General features: G+C 44.0%; 1 protein-coding gene across 2 annotated transcripts in view; it reads right to left on the bottom strand.

Annotated features, from left to right (window-relative positions):
* cacul1 (CDK2 associated cullin domain 1) overlaps positions 1–22,234 on the bottom strand; it is a 94,668-nt gene extending 72,434 nt beyond the window's left edge. The window contains exons 1-2 of one of the 2 annotated variants that reach the window (XM_078223240.1): positions 21,723–22,234; positions 2,245–2,371 (exon numbers count right to left, since the gene is read on the bottom strand). In XM_078223240.1, the coding sequence (XP_078079366.1) occupies positions 2,245–2,371; positions 21,723–22,038 (443 nt within the window). In that variant the 5' untranslated portion in view covers positions 22,039–22,234. The remainder of the gene's footprint in view (positions 1–2,244; positions 2,372–21,722) is intronic. The other variant, XM_078223241.1, reaches the window with a different exon arrangement.
* Positions 22,235–23,309: the final 1,075 nt, after the last annotated feature.

Below are 23,309 nucleotides of genomic sequence, written 5' to 3'. Positions count from 1 at the left end.
ACAACTCAAGTACTTGGCTTGTCATTCTATACTCTGAATATGGAAACTGTATTTTTATCTTGTAGGCTCCGATATATTTTTTGATAACAAAGAGTAGAAAGGGGAGCAACAGATTTTATAAAAACAAGGAGGGCATAATCGGACTGACCAGACTTGCTGGCAATCGAAGTAGTCCACAAATTGTGCAACCCAAGAGCTGCTAGATTTGTTTTAGTCAACTGCATGTCTGAGAAACTGTAAGATTTCAATGCTCGGGCTACCAACAGGCTCAAGCCTCTGTTAGTTTTATAATTCAATCTAATGATTTTCTTGCAAGTTGCATTTTTTGTTGTGTACAAACTTTATTTCCAACACTGAACTAAGTGGAAAGCCAAAATGGCGGGTGAAAAAAAAAATCTGTAGCAAATTAAAGAAAGACAAAGCAATCATAGTACAGGGTGGCAAGCAGTGATAACTAGATTGTGACAGGAAGGGACAGAGTGTACAAACCTAAGAATGTAGCGGCAAATAAACTTGAGTAGGAAAAATGGTAAAAAGACAGAATTAAAGGCTCTTTATTTCGAATGCACACAGCATTCACAATAAGATGGAGGAATTTATGACACAAGTAGAAATAAGAGTCCAATATGTTAGTCATTACACAGACATGTTTTCCAAATGACCACACATGGGACCTGAACATTGAAGGGTATTTGACACATTGGAAGGACAATAAAATAAAATGGAGTAGCTTGCTAGTAAAGGAGGAGATCAGTGCAATGTAAGAAATTATCTTGGTTTGAAGGACCAAAACGTGGATCAATTTTGCATTGAGATAAGAAACAGTAAAGGGAAGAAGTCACTGGTGCAGTGGTCTATAGGCCCGACAGTAGCCACACTGTGGAACAGAACATAAATCAATAAATAATGGAGGCTTTGAAGAAAGATACTGCAATAATGGATGGTTTTCCAACAGTTCAGTTGTCATCCCTTGTTATAAGTGTAGATTTCTGTTATTGTTCAAACTGAAGTTTAATTTGAGACTGTTTTATGATTATGAAATCTGAACAGTTCAGGCGAGAAATATAGCAAGGCGAGATGAGCTTTTGGAAAAGGTTGATTTAATAAAAAATGGTCTAAACTGAGCATTGCATATACGAGTTCCAATTTCCGCAGGAAATAAGCTGAGGGCATAGAGCACATGTCGTCAGCTCAACTGCATTTGATTGGCAAGTTGGAACTTCAGACTGGCCAAGGAACCAACCCAAAATCAAGAACAACAACTCAACGGCGGCACGGTAGCACAGTGGTTAGCACTGCTGCTTCACAGCTCCAGGGACCTGGGTTCGATTCCCGGCTTGGGTCACTGTCTGTGTGGAGTTTGCACATTCTCCTCGTGTCTGCGTGGGTTTCCTCTGGGTGCTCCGGTTTCCTCCCACAGTCCAAAGATGTGCGGGTTAGGTTCATTGGCCATGGTAAAATTGCTCCTTAGTGTCCTGGGATGCGTAGATTAGAGGGATTAGTGGGTAAAATATATGGGGGTAGGGCCTGGGTGGGATTGTGGTCAGTGCAGACTCGATGGACCGAATGGCCTCTTTCTGTACTGTAGGGTTTCTATGATTTCTATGATTGTTCTATGAACTACCCAAGTATACAAACAGAGGAATATGCCAGAGGAATCATAGAATCACAACAGTGCAGAAGGAGGCCCATCGAGCTTGCACCAACAACAATTCCACCCAGGCCCTATTCCCATAACCCCACAGATTTCCCCTGCTAATCCTCTGACTCTAAAGGACAATTTACCATGGCTAATCAACCTAACCCGCACATCTTTGGAGTGTGGGAGGAAACCGGAGCACCCAGAGGAAACCCACGCAGACACAGGGAGAACGTGCAAACAGTCACCCAAGGCCGGAATTGAACCAAGGTCCTTGGCGCTGTAAGGCAGCGGTGCCATCCCAGGAATGCGCCAGAGGCTGGCACGAGGTGGTCAAGTCACTAAATAAAATCTCCGGAGTAAATAAGAGGTAAAAACTACTTCCCGTGGCCATCTGGGAACTAGATCAGCATGTTGTTTGTAATCTTTTCTAGTTCCTAGAGTGAGCAGACATTAGTGGGTCTCTCAAACTTTGCAAATTAAATTTTGGACTTCATTGCCCTACAGGGCATCACTAGCATGACTTTTACAAGCAAACTCATTAAATTCCGATCACTTCTTTTAAACGTGGTATTATCGATGATCCAAATTCTTTGTTCTCTCACCTGTAGATTTGCTCGTAAGATATAGGGATGCAATCTCCAGGAGACTGTGTCAAGAGCTGATCGATGGCACTGTCCAGCTTCGGCCAATAAGTACGCTGGTAGTCTTCTGTCGTTATAACATTCATCACTAAACAAAATATTAAAAATAAAAATCACAATTTGCCAAATTAAACGCAGACGAAAAGAAATTCAAAGAGAGTCGCAAGAAATGATTTTGTAATTTTTCCTTGTTTTTGGGATGGCCAGTAATTGATGGATCTCCCAAGCTTAACAAATAGGACTGCAATCTGGATCAGCAGTAGACACGGGAGTTGTGGCTCCAGTAATTGCAAAGATAATGAAGAAACGTTCTTGTTAACACTCCAAATTTAATTCATCATGTATGGTTTTGGCCTGAAGCAAACCATCAATATTTCCTGCAAAACAGTTACACTTGCTGCATCATATTTTAAGATATTTCCTGATAAGATTACATAGGTTTTATTAAAAGAAAATGTTAAGTATAATTATAAAATCATAGCTGCAGAGGTTGTAGTCCAACAATTCGGGGAACGACGACAGATGCAGAATGCCACCAGAGAATCCCTAATTCCAGTTAGTCAGAGTGCTTCTCCATTAAAAAAAATGCTCCATTTCTTTCCAATACCCTTCCCCATTTCAGAAAATTACAAGCTGAGCAGTGGACCACCTACCTGTGTTGATGATCAAAAACTATGCTCTGGTACAGGATATACTTGTCAATGGATAATTTCTTTTTACCAAAAAAGGGGGAAGCTGCATGAAACTAAACCTAAAGCACTGGTTCCTGTTGTGTTAACTGTCACTGTACAGCAAGCACAATCTTGTACCATCCATTTATTGCTCAATAGACAAACAGATACCAGTAAATGATGCCAAATGGAAAAAGGTGAAGCAAACATAATTCTGAGGCCTCAGATTTATTTCCACCTTGAACAGAATGAATCATAGAACGTTGCAGCACAGAAGGCGGCCACTCAATTTGAGTCCCTGCCAGCTGGTACCACTCCCCACCCTTTCCTGGAATGACCTTGCAATTTGTTTTCTTCAGATGTTTATCCAATTGGCTTTTGAAACCCATGATTAAATCTGCCTCCACCACACTCCCGGGCAGCGCACTTCAGATCCCAACTGCTCTTTGTATGAAAATAAAATATTTCCTCATGTCATCATCAATTCTTTTGCCCAAAATATCAAATCTGTGCTCTCAGGTTGAGGACTTTTCTGCCAATGGAAACACAGTCTCTCTATATCTCCTCCCTGATGATTTTGAACACCTCCATTAAATCTCCTCTCAACCTTCCCTTTACTAAGCAGAACGACTCCGTTTCTCTGGTCTATCCACCTGAATGAAGTCCCTTACAGGGATAAGGAGAGGAATCAGGGGCCCTGGTACTTGTGCTTCTAGGTCCTTTCCATTCACCCCCTTGCCATTCATTTAACCCCATGCCACCCCCGCATCTTTCAAGCACCCAGGATTGGGAATCACAGTCACAGTGGAGCCAAACTGTAGTTTAGCAAAACTTCCCGGTTTTTGAAACCAATGGCTGGAATTTTACCGCCCCACCCGCCACGGGAATGGGAACAGGTGAGGGGCAGGCCATGGAAAGATCCATTGACCTCGAGTGGGATTTTACGGTTTCGGAACGAGCGAGACTGTAAAATCCTGCCCTGTACCTCAATTTATAAAGACCATCAAAATCTCAGGATTTCAGTATGATACAATTTACTGCCATGTCTTTGTTAGATATGTACATAGAATCCCTACAGTGCAGAAAGAGGCCAATCGACTCATCGAACTTACACCGACAACAATCCCACCCAGGCCCTTATCCCATAACCCCATATATTTACCCGTCTAATCCCCCTGACACTATGGGGCAACTTAGCATGGCCAATCCAACTAACCCGCACACCTTTGGGTTGTGGGAGGAAACCCACGCAGACATGGGGAGACCGTGCAAACTTCACACAGTCACCTGAGGTCAGAATCGAACCTGGGTCCCTGGTGCTGCAAGGCAATAGTGCTAGCCACTGTGCCACTGTGACCCGTGTACACATAACTTGGTCACTCATTCGGAACTTCTTTGAACCTCGCCCTGTGCGATATCCAGACATTGACATCCAAAAGACTGAAAACCTCAAGCAATCTAATGTATAAATGAGAACATCTTGAACTAACAAGATCCCCCACCACCCCCCCGGATAATGTAATCTGGTTCATGCCCAAAGTCAGCAATAATCTGATTTGCATTTATTTTAATAAATTTAAATATAATTAATAAACACCCCCCCTGCCTAATCTTCCACCTCCCTCAATAGATTTTCATACCTCACCAACGTGATGTCATGCCGGCGAGCTTTATAACAGGTTCACCCAGCCAATATAGCCCTGGGAGCCAAGGGACATGGCCAGGCAGCACCCTGGCACAGGTTGGCACTGCCAATCTGTACCAGGGAGCATTACCAGGGACAGGCCCTGCGGGGAGCCTCACATGCGGTGCCTCATTTATTTGTGGTGCAGGGAGAAGCAGACATGCCGGCGTTGATCGGGGGGGGGGGAAAGTGGGCCAATGACGGTGATGATCAGGGTGGGGAGGGAGGAGGGAGGCCACAGAAACCTCCGTAGTGGAGGGGGAGAGAGATTAATTTTTTTCCAGTGATCAGAATACTCTTTAAAAAGGGTGCCTCGATCTCAGTGGAGCTGGTTTCCGGCTCTAAGAGTCCCTGCCTCGCCAGAGTGATGGCACAAACCACGTCCACTTTGTTTTTGCAGTTAGTCACAAGATCTGGAAAGAAAAGTGGCCAGTGGAGCTGGAGAGTTCCACACCAGTTTTCTCACCAATACTAACGCGCACACGCACGCACACACCCACCCACTATATCCCTCTCTAACGCATCCCCCCGCTATATCCCCCTCTCCCTCCCTCTCTGAATCACACATGCGAAGCCAGGGCCAGGGACACATTATCATCAGGAACTAAGGAGGTCAGGAAGGGCTATGGGCCACAGACACTGTGAACTGAGGGAGGTCAGGAAGCCAGGACCTTTTGGGAGGTATAGCCCCTTATTCTGGTCGCCGCACTACCAGAAGGACGTGGAGGCGTTAGAGAGAGTGCAGAGAAGGTTTACCAGGATGTTGCCTGGTATGGAGGGTCTTAGCTATGAGGAGAGGTTGGGTAGACTGGGGTTGTTCTCCTTGGAAAGACGGAGAATGAGGGGAGATCTAATAGAGGTGTACAAGATTATGAAGGGTATAGATAGGGTGAACAGTGGGAAGCTTTTTCCCAGGTCGGAGGTGACGATCACGAGGGGTCACGGGCTCAAGCTGAGAGGGGCGAAGTATAACTCAGATATGAGAGGGATGTTTTTTACACAGAGGGTGGTGGGGGCCTGGAATGCGCTGCCAAGTAGGGTGGTGGAGGCAGGCACGCTGACATCGTTTAAGACTTACCTGGATAGTCACATGAGCAGCCTGGGAATGGAGGGATACAAACGATTGGTCTAGTTGGACCAAGGAGCGGCACAGGCTTGGAGGGCCGAAGGGCCTGTTTCCTGTGCTGTACTGTTCTTTGTTCTTTGTGTCCTCTAGTTCTTGTTTCCTTTCTAAGTGGAAAGAATGTCTCTGCCTCTGCCCTGTCTAGCCCCTTCATTATCTTATATGTCTCTATAAGATCTCCCCTCAGCCTTCTAAACTCCAGCGAGTACAGGCCCAATCTACTCAATCGCTCCTCATAAGCTAACCCCCTCATCTCCAGTATCAACCTGGTGAACCTTCTCTGTACTCCCTCCAAGGCCAATATATCCTTTTGCAAACATGGGGACCAAAATTGCACACAGTATTCTAGTTGCGGCCTCACCAGTACCTTGTACAATTGCAGCAAGACCTCCCTGCTTTTATACTCCATCCCCTTTGCGATAAAGGCCAACATTCCATTTGCCTTCTTGATCACCTGCTGCACCTGCAAACTGAGTTTCTGCGATTCATGCACAAGGACCCCCAGGTCCCTCTGCACCAAAGCAGCAGCCACAGAGGCCTAAATACAACAATCGATGATGTGATCAACAAAGAAGGGACTGGGAAATCTGGCAGCTCCTACTCAGGAGATGAATATTGCTGTTCAGAACAAGTGCAATCATTAGCAAAGTAGCCTGCCAACTGAGCTGGTCTACACACCAGATTGGCTGTTTTGGATACTGAACATCCAGATCAACAGACCTCCTGGAGGACAGCCCTGGTGATTATCAACTTGAGCACTCTTCTCTCCTGGGTCCTACAGCCCTCACCCCAGAAGTCTCCAGGACCATGAAGAGTCTCCAAATTATAGTCTGATACATTTGGTGCTGCAATGTCCTGTCACAAAGCAAACATAAACTGAAATTAAAGCTGGACATCAAGTTTATATCAGGCACAAGCAATTTGAGGTTGGTAGACAATAATCCGGTGATATCTTGCAAAAAGCTTTATCCCGTAAAATTTCCAGTCTGATAATTCAGGAAACAAATGTGAACAATGGAGATTAAACTGCAATTTATGAACTCATTGTACACAAATTCCTAGCTCAACAGCGTCAGCAGCCGTTCAGTGACACTCCTGCTCAACTTTACGGTGCACGAGTTGAAAGTCTAAACAAGCATCAAGCATTTCGCATAGGATAATCAGATATTACTAACCCTTACGAAAGTGGGCATAACTAACCCCGGTGCAAAGGCACTGAAGCCAATTGTAATAATATCATAGCGTGAAATGACACCAATTGAAGAAGCACCGAATGAAGACGTTCCTAGCCTGCTTCGCTTAGTGTGACAGCGTGTGGTGGATTTATAGTTAGCCATTGAAGGAGTTTAGTTAACGGTCTGTAAAAGACAGTCACCATATTCACAGAGTTACATGCTGTAACTCAAATGTAAAAAATGTATCTAATTCAAACACCCATGTGTGACAACTTGCACACTAATTTGCACCAAGGTATCAAATTATTCATAGCTCTACAGTTACAGGCTATGCCAGATCCTACCTCCAGAAGATTGAACTGGTAATAGCAGAAAGCAGGAGAGAAATTACTCCAATTTTTCTGATCAGTACCAGGTCTCCAAATACTGGAGAAATTCTATGGCCAATACAGTTCTCCGTGTTAGCACATAGATCGCAGTTTTCAGCTGCTATCACCATTTCAAACTCAGCAACACAGGAAGCCATTCAGTCAGAGGTTTTACAGCATGGAAACAAGTCTTTTGACCTAGCTTGTCCATGTTGCCCAGTTTTTACCATTAAGCAAGTCACAATTACCTGCATTTGGCCCATATCCCTTTATACCAACCTTACCCATGTAACTGTCCAAATGTTTTTTAAAAGACAAAATTTTACCTGCCTTTATTACTATCGCTAGCAGCTCGTTCCAGATACTCACCACCCTCTGTGAAAAAATTCCCCCTCTGGACCCTTTTGTATCTCTCCCCTCTCAGCTTAAACCTATGCTCTTTAGTTTTAGACTCTCCTACCTTTGGGAAAAGATGTTTTCTATCTACCTTATCCATTTCCCTCATTATTGTAAAGACCTCTATAAGATCACAACTGCACCTCCTACGCTCCGGGAAAAAATGCCCCCATCTATCCAGCCTCTCCTTATAACTCAAACCATCAAGTCCCGGTAGCATCCTAGTAAATCTTTTCTGCACTCTTTCTAATTTAATAATATCCTATAATAGGGTGACCAGAACTGCACACAGAATTCCAAGTGTGGCCTTACCAATGTCTTGTACAACTTCAACAAGACGTCCCAACTCCTGTATTCAATGTTCTGAGCAATGAAACCAAGCATGCCGAATGCCTTCTTCACTACCCTGTGCATCATGCTTGTGACCACTCTTTGAAAGAGCAATCTAATTTCACTTCCCTTAGTCCCACAACCCCCGCCATTTCCCAATGCATTTTTCTTCCTCAAGTACAGATTCAATTCCCTTTTGAAAGTTATGATTGAATCTTCCATCAGCCTTTCAGACAGTGAATTCAGGATCATAACAACTCACTGCTTAGAACATTTTTTTTCCCACATCTCTTTCACTGGTTCATCAAATCTCCTCTAATCCAAGGAGAAGATTAGGAGGAGGTTAGTTTCTCTTGTTACAATCCCAAATTGTTACAGACCCTAAATTTTGTCAGTTAAAGCCTAGTAACTTCTGCTGTCGAGTAGATGAAATTTGAAATCCCGTTACTCAGTAAAAGAATAAAGCTACAGGATTGCATGGTTTTAAACCAATAAAAGAAATTTTACTATACACAAGTGTGACAGAAAGCAAATACTTTAGTAAAATACAGTTTGGGGGTCGGAGCTCAAGAGCTGTCTGCACATGCTCCAGTTAGGAAAGGGACACGCACGCAGTTCATTTATTTTATCATCTTCTGACCAAGGACCAGACCTCTGCACCTGCACAGAAGGAACAGAAGCAAAGAGGTGAAATGGCATGAAACTGCAGGTCAAGTGACCTGAACCAGCATCATTCTGGGACAAATTGTCCTAGGGAGCAGGACAGGGAGAGGTCCCAAAAGAACATCCCAGAAACAAAGGAAGGGATCAGCAAGTGGTCCCAGGAGTCAGCCCCAGGTAAGGGAGAAGGATAGAGGTCAGTAACAGATCCTAAGTAAAGTTGAGAGAAAGGAGCAGAGAAATTGGATCCAAGTTAAACAGGGAGAGCTGCGAGAAGCAGACTTAAATAAAGCGGAGCGGGTTTCAGGGAAGCCCAGAAGATCAGAGAGGGCAGCCAAAACACACAAAGGCAGACTATACTGTAAGGACTTAAACCCATGCAGACAAGGAGAGAATGTGCAAACTCCACATAGACAGTGACCCAAGTCGGGATTCGAACCCAGGTCCCTGGTGCTGTGAGACAGCAGTGCTAACCACTGTCCCACCGTGCTGCCCCAGAAGGATTAGAATCAGAGAGTAACCAATTAAGTATTGTGAAGTGTCATTTTAACACTAATTTTGAGCTCTTTGTATTTATTAGGGCGTTAGGAGGTTTCATAATTAATTCGTGGGACATGGGCATCGCTGGCTGGCCAGCATTTATTGCCCACCCCTCATTGCCTGAGAGCAATTGAGAGTCAACCACATTGCTGTGGATCTGGAGTCACATGTGGGCCGGACAAGGTAAAGACGGCAGATTTCCTTCCCCAAAGGACACGAGTGAGCCAGATGGATTTTTCTGACAATCAGTAGATTCTTAATTCCAGATATTTTTTATTGAATTCAAATTCCACTATCTGCCATGACGGTATTCGGATCCGGGTCCCCAGAACATTAGTTGAGTTTCTAAATTAATAGTCTAGCAATAATACCACTTGGCCATCACCTCCCCCTTGAGGCAAACCCCATGTCAAAACACATATACATATTAAAACTCACTCCAAGATAATTGCACTCGAGTGCTGTTCTGGGCTGTATTAGATTGTGTCAGTTGGAGTATGGTGAGTGAGAAAATTCTATGAAAAAGGGAAGGAGATCTTTATGGATAGCAGGTAAAGTGAGTTGATTACACCATAGGTAAAGAGTGTGCAGGCAGAAAAGAATGGGTGACTGCCAAACAAAATAAAAGTGCTAGGGCAAGTAATGCAGGAGACCCCTTGGTCTCTCTACTCCCAAGAGATTTTCCATTTTGGATACAGTTTGGGGAGATGTTTTCACACGGGAAAGCAGCTAAAGCCAAGTCCATGTCACCACAAGTGACTCAGCTGCACAACCCCCACAAACAGGATACCAGTACCACCACCCCACCCCCACCTCTCCCATAGACACAGAAAAGCCCCCCAACCCCACTTTTTTTTATTCATTCATGGGACATCACTGGTTGGCCAGCATTTGTTGCCCAAAGGCAGTTGAGAGCCAACCATTGCTGTGGCCCTGGAGTCACATGTAGGCCAGACCAGATAAGGGCGGCAGATTTTCTTCCCTAAAGGACATTCATGAACCAGATGAGTTTTTCCGACAATTGACAATGGTTTCATGGTCATCAGCAGGGGACGGGGCGGGGGGCCCACTTGATATTTAAACTGTATGGTAATGGGGTTCTAACTTTCATGAGGGAACCCCAAAATGTCATTGGCAGAAATAATGGGAATGGGAAATCCTGCTGGCATAAAAGCCACTGGAGGACTCCCAATGAATCGCCAGCTTTCCTGCCCGCTGAAATGGGGTGGAGATTCACAGCAAATATGAAACTTGGTGGGAATTTGAGTGGTGAGGAGAGTGTTAAGAGGCTTCAAGGTGATGTAACAAATTGAGGGACTGGACAAATACATGACAGGTGCAGTGTAATGTGGGATAAGTGTGAAGTTATCCACTTTGGCAGGAAAATCATAATGGTAGTTCAGTGTGACAGATTGGGAAAGGTTGATGTACAATGGTACCTGGGTGTCCTCATACTCAATCACTCAAAACAAACATGCAGATACAGAAAGCAGTTAAGACGACAAATGGTATGTTCATTGCAACAGGACTCGAGTACAGGAGCAAGATGTCCTAACTGCAGCTGCACCGGACCTTGGTGAGACCACACCTGGAGTAATGTGTGCAATTTTGGTCCTTACCTAAGAAAGAATATATTTGACATAGAGGGCTCACCAGAATGATTATTGGGATGGCAGTATCGTGGTGTGAGAGATTGGATTGGCTAGGTCTATATTCACTGGAATTTTAAAGAACGAGGGGGGATCTCAATGAAACTTATAAAATTCTGACGGGGCTGGACAGTCTGAATGTAGGTGTGAAGTTTCCTCTGGCTGGGACGTCAAGAACAAGGGGTCAGGGTCTCAGGATACAGAGTACGCCATTTAAGACTGAGATGAGGAGAATTTACTTCACTCAGAGGGAGGGGTAAACCTGTGGCACTCTCTACCACAGAAGGCAAGTCACTGAATATATTTAAGAAGAAAATAAATAGATTTCTGGACTCTAAAGACATCAAGGGCTACGGGGAGTGTGTGGGAGTATGGTCTTGAGATAGAGGATCAGCCATGATCATACTGAATGGCGGAGAAGGTTCGTAGGGCCAGATGACCTACTCTTGCACTTAATTTCCAAATTTCTATGATTCTTTTGTGTAATTTTCAAAGTCCCCATTTGTGAATGATGTGAGAAAGGTAATCTACATAACAGCACATTTGTAGGAAAGAAAATGTAAACTGAGGTGAAGAGGGTGATGAGGAATGAAGAGCAATTACATAATAAAAAGACAGACACAAAAAATGATACAGGTTTAATCGCCAGATCAACTTGGACCCATGTTAATTCAACACGTCACTCACTCCTATATCTTCCCTGCCTCCTTTCAGAACTGAAAATGAAAAACATGTCTTTTTCAGTCTTTCTGCCTACTTCCAACTCATCATTTTGTTTTGGACTGCCTCCATAACCATCCACGCTAAAAATTAGGAAGTCAACAATATGAAGTGGAATGTTTTCACCCAGAGGGTTATGGAATTTGATGTGTTTCTGGTGCAAAAGAAGGGATTGGAAGGATATCTGGGGAAGATGGATAGATAACGTTGAACTGTGAAAAGAGGCAGGTCTCACTAAAGCCCAAATAAATGTTTCCATTTCTAAAAAAAATTCTAAACAACCCAACATTGAAAATCCAATGACACCCAAAGGTTACTTTTTTATTCGCTTGTTATAGCCACCAATTGCTCAAACGCAGGTTGTAACCTTAACTGGTTACTGTATCAGAATGACAACTGACAAAAATCTCACTAATAGTGAAATATTGTACAGAGATGAAAGGGCCAGGGTACAAATCAAGCTTTTCGCAAACTGAAACTAGGTCATCTCTACCATAAAAGCAAATTGCTGCGGCTGCTGAAATCTGAAACGAAAACAATCTCAGCAGGTCTCACAGCATCTGTGGAGAGAGACGAGCCAATGTTTCGAGTCAGGATGATCCTTCGTCAGAGCTGTACGAAGGGTCACCCGGACTTAAAACGTTGGCACTATTCTCTCCATAGATACTGTCTGACCTGTTGAGATTGTCCAGCATTTTGTGTTTCCATATCAACCATTGTTTATTCCAACCAGAGTTATCCTATAGTGATAACCTGTACAATTTCCCCATGAATTCTGCAAAAAACAGCCATACACAGAACTGTGAGCAAATCTAGGTTAAGTCTTAACTTCCACAAAATTATTCAAGTCTGCTGCATGAGATAGTCTACCTTTATTCAAGCTTCACCAAAACACAGCAGGAGGAAACAGGACACACAAGTTCTAAGTGACATTTAACTCAAGATACAAATATTAGGAACTTTAAAAATGTTGGAAATATAAAATACGGGATCATTGGCTTTATAAATATATGATAAAGTGCAAAGGTCAAGAGGTTACATTAACTCTTAAAAACACTGGTTAGGCCCATGCTGGACTTGGGCACCACATTTTTAGAAGGATATCACGGCCAAAGAGAGGGTGGTGAAAGACTACAGTTACGTAAAGGATCAGAGAACTGTGGCTGTTCTCCTTGGAGCAGAGAAGGTTAGGTGGACAGTTAACAGAGGCCTTCAAAATCACAGAGGAAAAGAAAAAATGTTTCCACTGGAAAATGGCTCAGTAACCAAAATAATTGACAAAAGAGACAGAGGCAGAATGGGGGAAAAAAATACATGAATGATGATCTGGAATGCGGTGCCTAAAAGGGTCCTGGAAGCAGATTCAATCAGAACTTTCAAAAGCTAATTGGACATCTTTCAAACAGGCAGCACAGGCATGAAACATGCACCATTATTTATGTATTTGAGCTTGCTGACAGACCAGACACCTTAAAGCACTAATGTATGTTGCTATGACGAAATGAAGTGAGCAGGAGTTGAATGGTTCCCCTCTTTTCCTGCTCGTTTGACTATAACTGGTTTTTTTTATTTAAAAGGATATATTTGACAGTTCTCTAACCATTTAACTTTCTACGCATTGCATAAAATAACCAATCGGACAGGTTAAGTTTAACAAGGAAAGACATTAGAACATAGAAAAGCTACCGCACAAACGGGCCTTTCGGCCCACAAGTTGCGCCGAACATGTCCCTACCTACTAGGCTTACCTATAACCTTCTATCTTACTAACTTCCATGAACTTATCCAAAAGTCTCTTAAAAGACCCTATCGAATCCGCCTCCACCACCACTACCAGCAGCCGATTCCACGCAGCCACCACCCTCTGAGTGAAAAACTTGCCCCTAACATCTCCTCTGTACCTACTCCCCAGCACCCTAAACCTGTGACCTCTCGTGGCAACCATTTCAGCCCTGGGTAAAAGCCTCTGAGAATCCATTCTATCAATACACATTAGTTTTGTGTTTACTCTTGACCTGGGTAAAATAATAAATTACTCACCAAGTTACATATGCATACATCAGTCATAGGATCCACACATATAAATACAAATTACAAAGTGAGGAAGGGTAAGTTGATAAAATTAATGTCAAGTGAAAGTAATATCCAGTCAGTGATTCTGTTGGTACTTCAGTGGTCCTGATGTTTCAATTTAAAGTTGCGGTGGGTTAATTTAGGTGTTTCTCTGGAGACAGTGATGTTGAGCAGGATTTCTGTTTTAAGAGGTCATTGTTCGCAATAGGTATACCTCTGCTTGGTCTCCATCAGCAAACAGGACTGGAAGCTGGCGAGGGAGGGAGGAGAGAGAGAGAGCAAGGCTCAACAGCTTCAGCTGCTTGTACTCAGTTCATCAGCATCTCAGCATCAATCAGCGGCAAAAATGTCTCTTTGTTTAAACACATAAAAAGGGATTTGTTGACCACATGACTTGCTCTCTCGACTGTCAGAGTAAGGGGGGGGGGGGGGGGGGGGGGGGGGGAATCCAAATAAGGCCGCAGTCTAAGTATTCCAAAAGATAGTTTGATTGGCTCATTTTTACAAAAGTTACCATCATCGTCCAACTGATTAGATTTAACATGCCATCTCCAACAGTTGAATGTCCGGAACTTGTTTTAATGCCTCGTTAATGCCAGTGAAGATCAGGTCTTTCATATTCCTTGGAGGGGTTTATTGTCTCTCGTGGGCTCTTTCACAGAGCTGGCAACTCCATCCGAATGAAGTGGAATGTGGACTGCATAGTAATGCAAGCTTGGGCAGCCATTTCTTTGGCTGGCATTCCAGTCTTCAGCTTTAGCCTGTTGCTTTCATAAAGTTTTCTTAAAAGTTCAAGTAAAAGTTAAAAGCTCAAGTCCAAGTTTCCAACCAATGGATTAAAAGTCACTATTTCAAATAAGCACATCTTCATGACCTTCGATTTAATTTTTCATAGCTGCCTTTTCTGTAAAACGTAATCTTCATATGTCATAACTTCCACATTCAACTTTTTTCCTGCCACCAGTGACATGATACAGTTTCAAACAGCTCCAAACATTCTAATCATACCCACACGCAGATCAAAGTGGCCACAAACATCCTTTTTTTAAAAAAAAGCAGGCTTTCCAGATTGTTACTATAGACTTATTGCTTGATTTGATTTATCATCATATGTATTAATATACAGTGAAAAGTATTGTTTCTTGCATGCTAGACAGACAAAGCATACCGTTCATAGAGAAGGAGAAAGTGCAGAATGTAGTGTTATAGTCATAGCTAGGGTGTAGAGAAAGATCAACTTAGTGCAAGGTAAGTCCATTCAAAAGTCTGATGGGAGCAGGGAAGAAGCTGTTCTTGAGTCGGTTGGTACGTGACCTCAGACTTTTGTATCATTGTCTGACGGAAGAAGGTGGAACAGAGAATGTCCGGGGTGCGTGGGGTCCTTAATTATGCTTGCATAATTATGAACCAGCAAAGAGAATGTCTTGTTTCAGTTAATATGGGAGCGTACAGATCTTTTCACTCATATTTTCTTCTCATCTTTATTACAGAGATGAAACTAACCAACGCCTTGTGGGCATGAACACATCAGCCATGAACACAGCCTATTAGACAAAAATCAAACTGGCTGCAAGTGCATCCTATCTTCATTCTCACACCTGTCTAATACACAGACTATGTAGGAAACAGCAAGAGAAGAGCAAGAAAACCAGTTTCATCTAAATCAAGCTCTAAAAACTCAATTCCTTCCAAAGGTTTTCTTTCTCTCCTTTTAAGTCTCAGCTTAAAGATCAGCTCCCTGACCAAGCTTTTTGTCACCTAACCTCTTTCACTGGTTTAATTTTAATATTTTCTGATAACGTTCCTATAATCACCGTGGGCCTTTTTTCGACATTAGAAGCACTGCAAAAATGCAAGTGGCTTTATATCTGACACCATTACCAACTACATATTCTTCTTCATCTTCTGAACTCTAACGTACACATTGTTCTAACCAAATGCATGTTGAACTATTTTAATTAAAATCAACTGTTTCACATTCATCCAGTATCATGCAACAATAAATCACTACACAATATTTACTTAGTAACCACAATAATAAATTCACCACGACATAGACAACCAAAAGTATGAAAACTGTGCACGTTCCAACATCAACTATTGCAAGTTGTCACTGCAAACCTTCTCACATAGATGGAGTCTCTGTTCACGTACCTGATTTGAAACGAAAATGGATCAATATACGCACTATTAAAAGGTATTGTACCAGGAAAGATGTGTGAATGTACCCTTGGCGAAATACTACTACTCACTGGTTCATGCTTGAGATTATTTATACCCAATCCTGAGGTCATTACAGCAACAAAAATATGTATTGATATTGCACTTCTAACAGGAGCATTATCAAAGAGAAGTTTAACCAAACCATACAAAGAGATGCTAGAGCAAGTGCTGGAGATGGAAATATGCCACCTTAGTGATGATGCAGATATATGGTCAAAAGCTCACCTCTGGGCCAAATATGACACCAAGTTTGCAAAATCTACAGGGTCAGTTGCAAAAAGAGGGATGGAGTCGAGGGAATGGAGTTTGGGTAGGGACCACAAGTAATGGCTTCGATCTTCTCGATATACAAGAAATCACAGAACCCCTGCAGTGCAGGAGGCCATTCGACCCATCGAGTCTGCACCGACAACAATCCCAGCCCCGGCCCTATCCCCACAACCCCACACATTTACCACACTAATTCCTCTAACCTACACATCCCAGGACAATTTAGCATGGCCAATCAAACTAATCCGCACATCTTTGGCATCTATGTAGTTAGAGAAAATTTCTCTTAAATCAGACAATAGGAAGCTCAGGTGGAGGGTAAACACCACTTGTGCTGGTTGGGCCGAATGGCCTGTTCTGTGCCATAAAGCCTGTGTAATCCTGTGCATGTGGAAAAGGCATCTGATCGGATGGTCTCAAACTTACTGACAAAGAAATCCATGAGCAGCTCTGACTTGTTGGGAGGTGAGAATGGATGATTCAAGGACCGAGTTTGCAGTAGAAAGAAGAAACCTTGGATAATCCTGGAATAGAGAGCGGTTTTGGCAGACAAGAGCACAACCCAAAAATGCTTTGCGATCGAGATCACACACCAATCAGACCCAGATATTCAATTGCGCAATGACAGAAATAGTGCAGATCTTATTTTTATCCATCTTTCCATCAGTTTTCCCATCAACTATTCCTCACTGCATTTTCCATACAACCCCCCCCCCCCCCCCCCCCCCCACACCAAGTACCTAATCTATTCTCCTGTCACCTCCACAAATCACCACCACTGCCCCCCTTCTCATTCACCTGGCTTCAGCTCCAACAGTATTTTTCCCTGCCTCCAATCCCTGCTTGACTACCCAGTGGCACAGAGGTTGGCACTGATTTCATTTATTATTGTCACATGTATTAGTATACAGTGAAAAGTATTGTTTCTTATGCACTATACAGACAAAGCCTACCGTTCATAGAGAAGGAAACGAGAGAGTACAGAATGTAGTGTTACAGTCATAGCTAGGGTGTAGAGAAAGATCAACTTAGTGCAAGGTAAGTCCATTCGAAACTCTGATGGCAGCCGTCCTAGAGTCGGTTGATACGTGACCTCAGACTTTTGTATCTTTTTCCCGATGGAGGAAGGTGGAAGAGAGAATGTCCGGGGTGCATGGAGTCCTTAATTACGCTGGATGCTTTTCCAAGGCAGCTGGAAGTGTAGACAGTGTCAATGGATGGGAGGCTGGTTTGAGTGATGGAATGGGTTTTATTCATGATCCTTTGTAGTTTCTTGTGGTCTTCGAAAGAGCGGGAGTCCTACCAAGCTGTGATACAACCAGAAAGAATGCTTTCTCTGGTGCATCTGTAAAAGTTCAAAAGAGTAGTAGCGGACATGCCAAATTTCCTTAGTCGTCTGAGAAAGTAGAGGCATTGGTGGGTTTTCGTAACTATAATGTTGGCATGGGTGGACCAGGAAAGGTTGTTGGTGATCTGGACACTTAAAAACCTGAAAGCTCTCGACCATTTCTACTCTGTCCCCGTTGATGTAGACAGGGGCCTTCCTGAAGTTGATGACTATCTCCTTCGTTTTGTTGACATTGAGGGGGAGATTATTGTCATTGCACCAGTTCACCAGATTCTCTATCTCCTTTCTGTACTCCGTCTCATCATTCTTTGAGATCCGTCCCACTATGGTGGTGTCACCAGCAAACCTGAAAAAATCAAGTTGGAGGGGGAATATGACCAGTCATAGGTGTATAAGGAGTATAGTAGGGGGCTGAGAACACAGCCTTGTGGAGCACCGGCGTTGAGGAAGTTTGTGGAGGAGGTGTTGCTGCCTCAGAGCTCCAGGGACCCGGGTTCGATTCCCGGCTTGGGTCAGAGTCTGCACATTCTCCCTGTGCCTGCGTGGGTTTCCTCCCAGTGCTCTGATTTCCTCCAACAGTCAGAAAGGTGTGCCGGTTAGGTGCGTTGGCCATGCTAAATTCCTCCTCAGTGTGCCCGAACAGGTGCCGGAGTGTGGCATCTAGGGGACTTTCACAGTAACTTCATTGCGGTGTTAATCTAAGCCTACTTGTGATGCTAATAAGTAAACTTATTTTCCATTTCCTTTCCATTAGATCCACCTCCTCTCCTTGGTAATTCTTTTCCTTATCAATGTCTTCCTCCCCAAGTTCCAACATCAGAACCAAAACAAAAATAAATTAAAATAATGGAAAAGACCCCCAGCAGTAAATGATTAAAAAAATTAAGCGACTACCAATTACTAGAGAGAGACAGTTAAAGGGAAAGAAACACTAAGGCAGAGATAGACTGAAAAGTGTCTAATTTGCAGAATCACAAGTGATCAATCACATTTTGCCAAAACTTTCCTTTTATATTTACTTCCCTTTTCTCTCCAATAACATGACTTCAAATCACATATTTCTTTTTGGCAAGCAGGCAGTCAGTTGTCCTATCGCTTCTTCAAGTGCTCAACAATAGAGGCAATCAAAAAGTTCAATGTTCTTATATCCCAAGGTAGACAGTGATCTTCTGCTCTTCACTACCCATAAAAATATTTTGAGCAGCAACTTTTGATGTAACATATTTCCAGCCCATAGAATAAAAAAAACATAAAAATCATTTTAATCTTTCAAGGACAAAAATAAAAAATTGCCTTGTAGCAAACGCACAGCAAAACATTTGGAACAGAATATCCAGAAGAAGAAAATCAAGAAATTCAGAAAGGGGACACAAACATTTTAATTGATGATGAGTGGGCAACTTTTTAAATATTCAAGCTGGATATACCCAACAGAGAACACACTTCGCTTGTGCAAAATGTTTTCTTCTGTCCAGTCACTGCTAAAATCTTGAGAACATTTCAAGGGTTGAACTAATCCCAAACAAATGGCCCCTACAAACCTTGAACTAGCACCGTCACTTCAGAGTCAGAAAGTTGTGGGTTCCAATCCCATTCTAGAAAGCCAAGCACATAATCCAGGTTGACACTTCTGTGCAATACTGAGGGGATACTCCACAGTCAGAGGTACCATTTTTTTTAGAAAGGGCAGAGTAAACTGCGGCCTGGTCTGCATTCACAGTTGGGCATAAAAGATTTAATGCGATATTTCAAAGGTCTGCAACGGAGTTCACTCTGATGTTCTGGCCAATCTTTATCTCCCCAACCAACATTATCAAAAGCACATCGGCTGGAAAATTCCAGCCGTTCACGCCAGCAGGATTCTCTGGTCCTACTGCAGTCAGAGATTTGGCTGAGCGCCAAATTCTCTACCCTCACTTACAGCAGCGGTGCGGCACGAATGGCCACGAAATTCCTGCCTTTACTTGGTCAATATTTCAATGTTGTTTGCAGGCTCCTGCTGTGTACAAATTGGCAACCATGTCTCTACATTACAACAGCGACCACACTTCAAAGTGGTTCATTGACTATAAAGCATTTTGAACCTCCCGAGGTCAAATTGTGCTGTATAAAGCGATCAAGTTTCATCAAAATATAATTTCTCCCTTTCTTAAACATATTACTGTTGCAAAAGTGTATTTCACTTTTGGACACTATAACCACATTAGTTGCCTATTTTTTAATCTTGTTGTTCCAGAGACTAAACTAAAATGTAAATAAGTTCAGCGTTGGTTGCAGAACAGAGTCACAGATCTGTTCAAAAGACTTGGAGTCCCATGGGTTATTTCAAATAGTTCCACAAAATTCACCCTAATGCTGGGTCATGAAGAATTTAATGGCATTGAATGACTCCAAAAGGCTACTATAATCACTTTTACCAAATCACACAGTAACTTCGAACCACATGGAGCTCTCTGTTCTTCAATTTGCTCCACTCTTCTCACCAATCCTCTGATCAGTGCTGGGGTACAGTTTAGCACACCATCCAAATAGTCATTCTTCACAAAGGTCCCTAGACACCGAGCATCACATCACTTCAAAGCAAAGTTCTGGCGCTGGCCTGCCCATGTGCAATTGATAGCAGAGGATCACGGGGTAACACTCACAAGCAGAGAGTCCAGCCAGCTTTTCTCTTCCCTGTAACATCTTATCCTCTTGTAGCATGATACCTAAACCAACGATAGCTCCACTGCTCTGGGAGATCAGAGCTAACTCAGCACAAGGATCAAGCCCAAAATCCTCCAGCTCTGTATGGCTCAGCATTACAATGGATTTTGCAGATGCAAACTGAAATATCAGGATGGCTGCAGTGACACACTGCTGTGTGTGTGTTTTGGCACTATTTATTTTCTGAACTTCAAATTTTCAGATATTTATAGAATGGAAATGGAAAGCTATTTCGTTTACACTGTTTTTTAAGAGACTGCAATAATTAATGTTTAAATAGGTTGAGCCAACAATATTGGACTGTATGCTCACAGTTAATCAGTAGCACACCATCATTAGAATAACATTTAACATGATTAGGTCATCCCATTAATTCCAGGTTCTATTTCATGCCTTTTCTATTATTCACAACACAGTTCACTCAAAATATTTTTTAAAACCAAATAACAAATGTCTGACATTAGTCGTAAGGCAGTACTCAGTCTTTATGTCCTGATGTTCCTGAAAGAATGGCACACCATTCTCACTACATTAAACACAATCAATTTATTGAATCACTCTCAGTTATCAATTACCCTAGGTTTACTGTTGGTTGTCAAAGAGACAAGTCCAACACGTCCAGAATGTCTAAATTATTGCTACAGAGAACACAATCAGGCCACCACAGGAGACATCCGAACATTTATTAAGCAGATAAAATCCTTTCTGATTAAATTAATTTTTGTGCTTCCTTATTGCCATCCCAAGACTTGTTCCTAATTACTCTTTAAAAAAAAAAACAACAATCTAGTCTTCTAGTTTTTTTGAGTTCACAGATAGGTTGTTATTCGGGTTTACAGCTGATTCAGGACTGGCATTCGGGAGGCTAGGCCTCTCAGTTGAATTGTATCTCCATTCCGGTTTTGTATTTATCCGCAGTTACAATAATTACATGAAGTTTTTGAAGTTTGTTTATTGGTGTCACGTGTAGGCAGGCCTACATTATCACTGCAACGAAGTTACTGTGAAAATCCCCCAGTCGCCACACTCCGGCGCCTGTTCGGGTACATCAAGGGAGAATTTATCATGGCCAATGCACCTAACCAGCGCATCTTTCAGACTGTGGGATGAAACCGGGGCATCCAGAAGAAACCCATGCAGACACTGGGTGAACGTGCAGACTCTGTACAGGCAGTGACCCAAGCCGGCAATTGAAGCTGGGTCCCTGGCACTGTGAAGCAGCAGTGCTAACCACTGTGCCACCGTGCCACCCAACTGTGCCACCCCTACACACTGTTGATGGTTAAAAGCCCCTTGTAGAACAGGTGGAAGAATGCAGATGGCACTGATCACGGTATAAAAAAAAAATGCAAAATCCAGGTCTCCCAACAGATTAATCGGAGCTTTCAAAAAAACATACAGCCCATTAAAAAAAAAACCACACACTTGTGAAATCCTTATTGGCTTTAACCATCGATTGTGGACGGGGCTTATCCGCCTCGGATTTCTCCCGGCGGGACTTACAGAACTTGGAGGCCGAGCTGTTGATGTTCAGGGTTACTTTGCTGGCCATGGGCTCGGTGTCAGGCTCCCTGTGCGCGGCCGGCCCTCGCTCTTCCCCGTTCAGGGACATGGGATGCGGCAGGAGTTCTTTGGGCTCGCGGGGTGCCGGCAGCGAGCCCCCCGGCTCGGGCAGGGCAGGCTGGCTGGGGTGGTGGTTGTGGTGTTGTTGTTGTTGTTGGTGATGATAAGCGTCCGCGTTGGCCTCCCAGTTGTTGTGGTTGTGGTCGTCCACCATCAGCTGCTGGTAGCTGGCGTCCTCCTCCATGTTCTCCTCCATTGTCACCGCGGGGGACGGAGGGAGGGGAGTCACTGTTAATCCAGCCCCGCCGCTGGATTGATATTCAGATGCGATTAGATTGCTCCGACATGAATGTCACTGTTTGTTTTTATTCTCTCCCCGGGATCGCCAGCTCTCCTCCTCCCTCCCCCCCGCGCAAACCCAGCCACCCAATTCCACTTTACGGCTTTTTGCCGCCGATCAGACAGACCTGTGCCTTTGCGACACTTTCCCGACGCCGCTGCCCAGTCGCCTCCCTCCCCCCGCCCGGTGCATGCCGGGAGCCGGCGGCATTCCTTAGCGACGGTAACCAAGGGAACGCCGCCATTGTGAGCGGAGCCTGTGGCTCGGGTGGCGGGTGAGTGACTCTGTCCCCGCGGTGGAGGGGAAGCGGAATTTTCCCGTCCCGTCCGGTCCGGTCCGGTCCGCCACGGGAATGGGCCGACGGGATTTTCCCGCCACGGGAATCGGGCCGGGCGGAATTTTCCCGTCCCGCCACGGGAATCGGGCCGGGCGGACGATGTGGAAAGGGTCCGTTGATCTCGGGCGGGATTTTCCGGTTTCACACCGGCGAATGCGGCCGGAAAATCCCTGTCTGGCTGCTCCATCATCATTGTCCAGCGGGTCAGCACAGCTGCTGCACAGCGCTCACCTGAAGAAGGGGCTTGGGGCTCCGAAAGCTTGTGAGGCTTTTGCTACCAAATAAACCTGTTGGACTTTAACCTGGCGTTGTTAAACTTCTTACTGGCTTCACAGCACCACAGGGACCCGGCTTCGATTCCCGGCTTGGGTCACTGTCTGTGTGGAGTTGCACGTTCTCCCCGTGTCTGCGTGGGTTTCTTCCGGGTGCTCCAGTTTCCTCCCTCAGTCCGAAAGACGTGCGGGTTAGGGTACATTGGCCATGCTAAATTCTCCCTCAGTGTACCCGAACAGGCACCGGAGTGTGGCGACTAGGGGATTTTCACGGTAACTTCATTGCAGTGTTAATGTAAGCCTACTTGTGACAATAAAAAAAAACCCTTGTAGAGCCCTGCTTGCTGTTAACCAACTCAATTGCACCAACTGACTCAAGAACAGCTTCTTCCCTGCTGCTATCAGACTGGGGGTGGGATGTGGATCGAGGGGTCAGTTCAGGAGATTGGGGCGCACTGCTGCACTGGGCCGAACTCCATTGCACCCAAAATTCCTGGTTTGAGGAGTTCAGGCTGCAGGTCTCTTGGGGTTCAGGTTTCCTGCAGTTCCTGCTTGTCTACTCCAAAGGAACCCACGAA

The sequence above is a fragment of the Mustelus asterias genome, chromosome 11 (assembly GCF_964213995.1).
Source record: "Mustelus asterias chromosome 11, sMusAst1.hap1.1, whole genome shotgun sequence".
Lineage (NCBI taxonomy): Eukaryota > Metazoa > Chordata > Chondrichthyes > Carcharhiniformes > Triakidae > Mustelus > Mustelus asterias.
The sequence above is the reverse complement of the archived record's forward strand: the minus strand, read 5'-3'. Positions and strand labels throughout refer to the sequence as shown.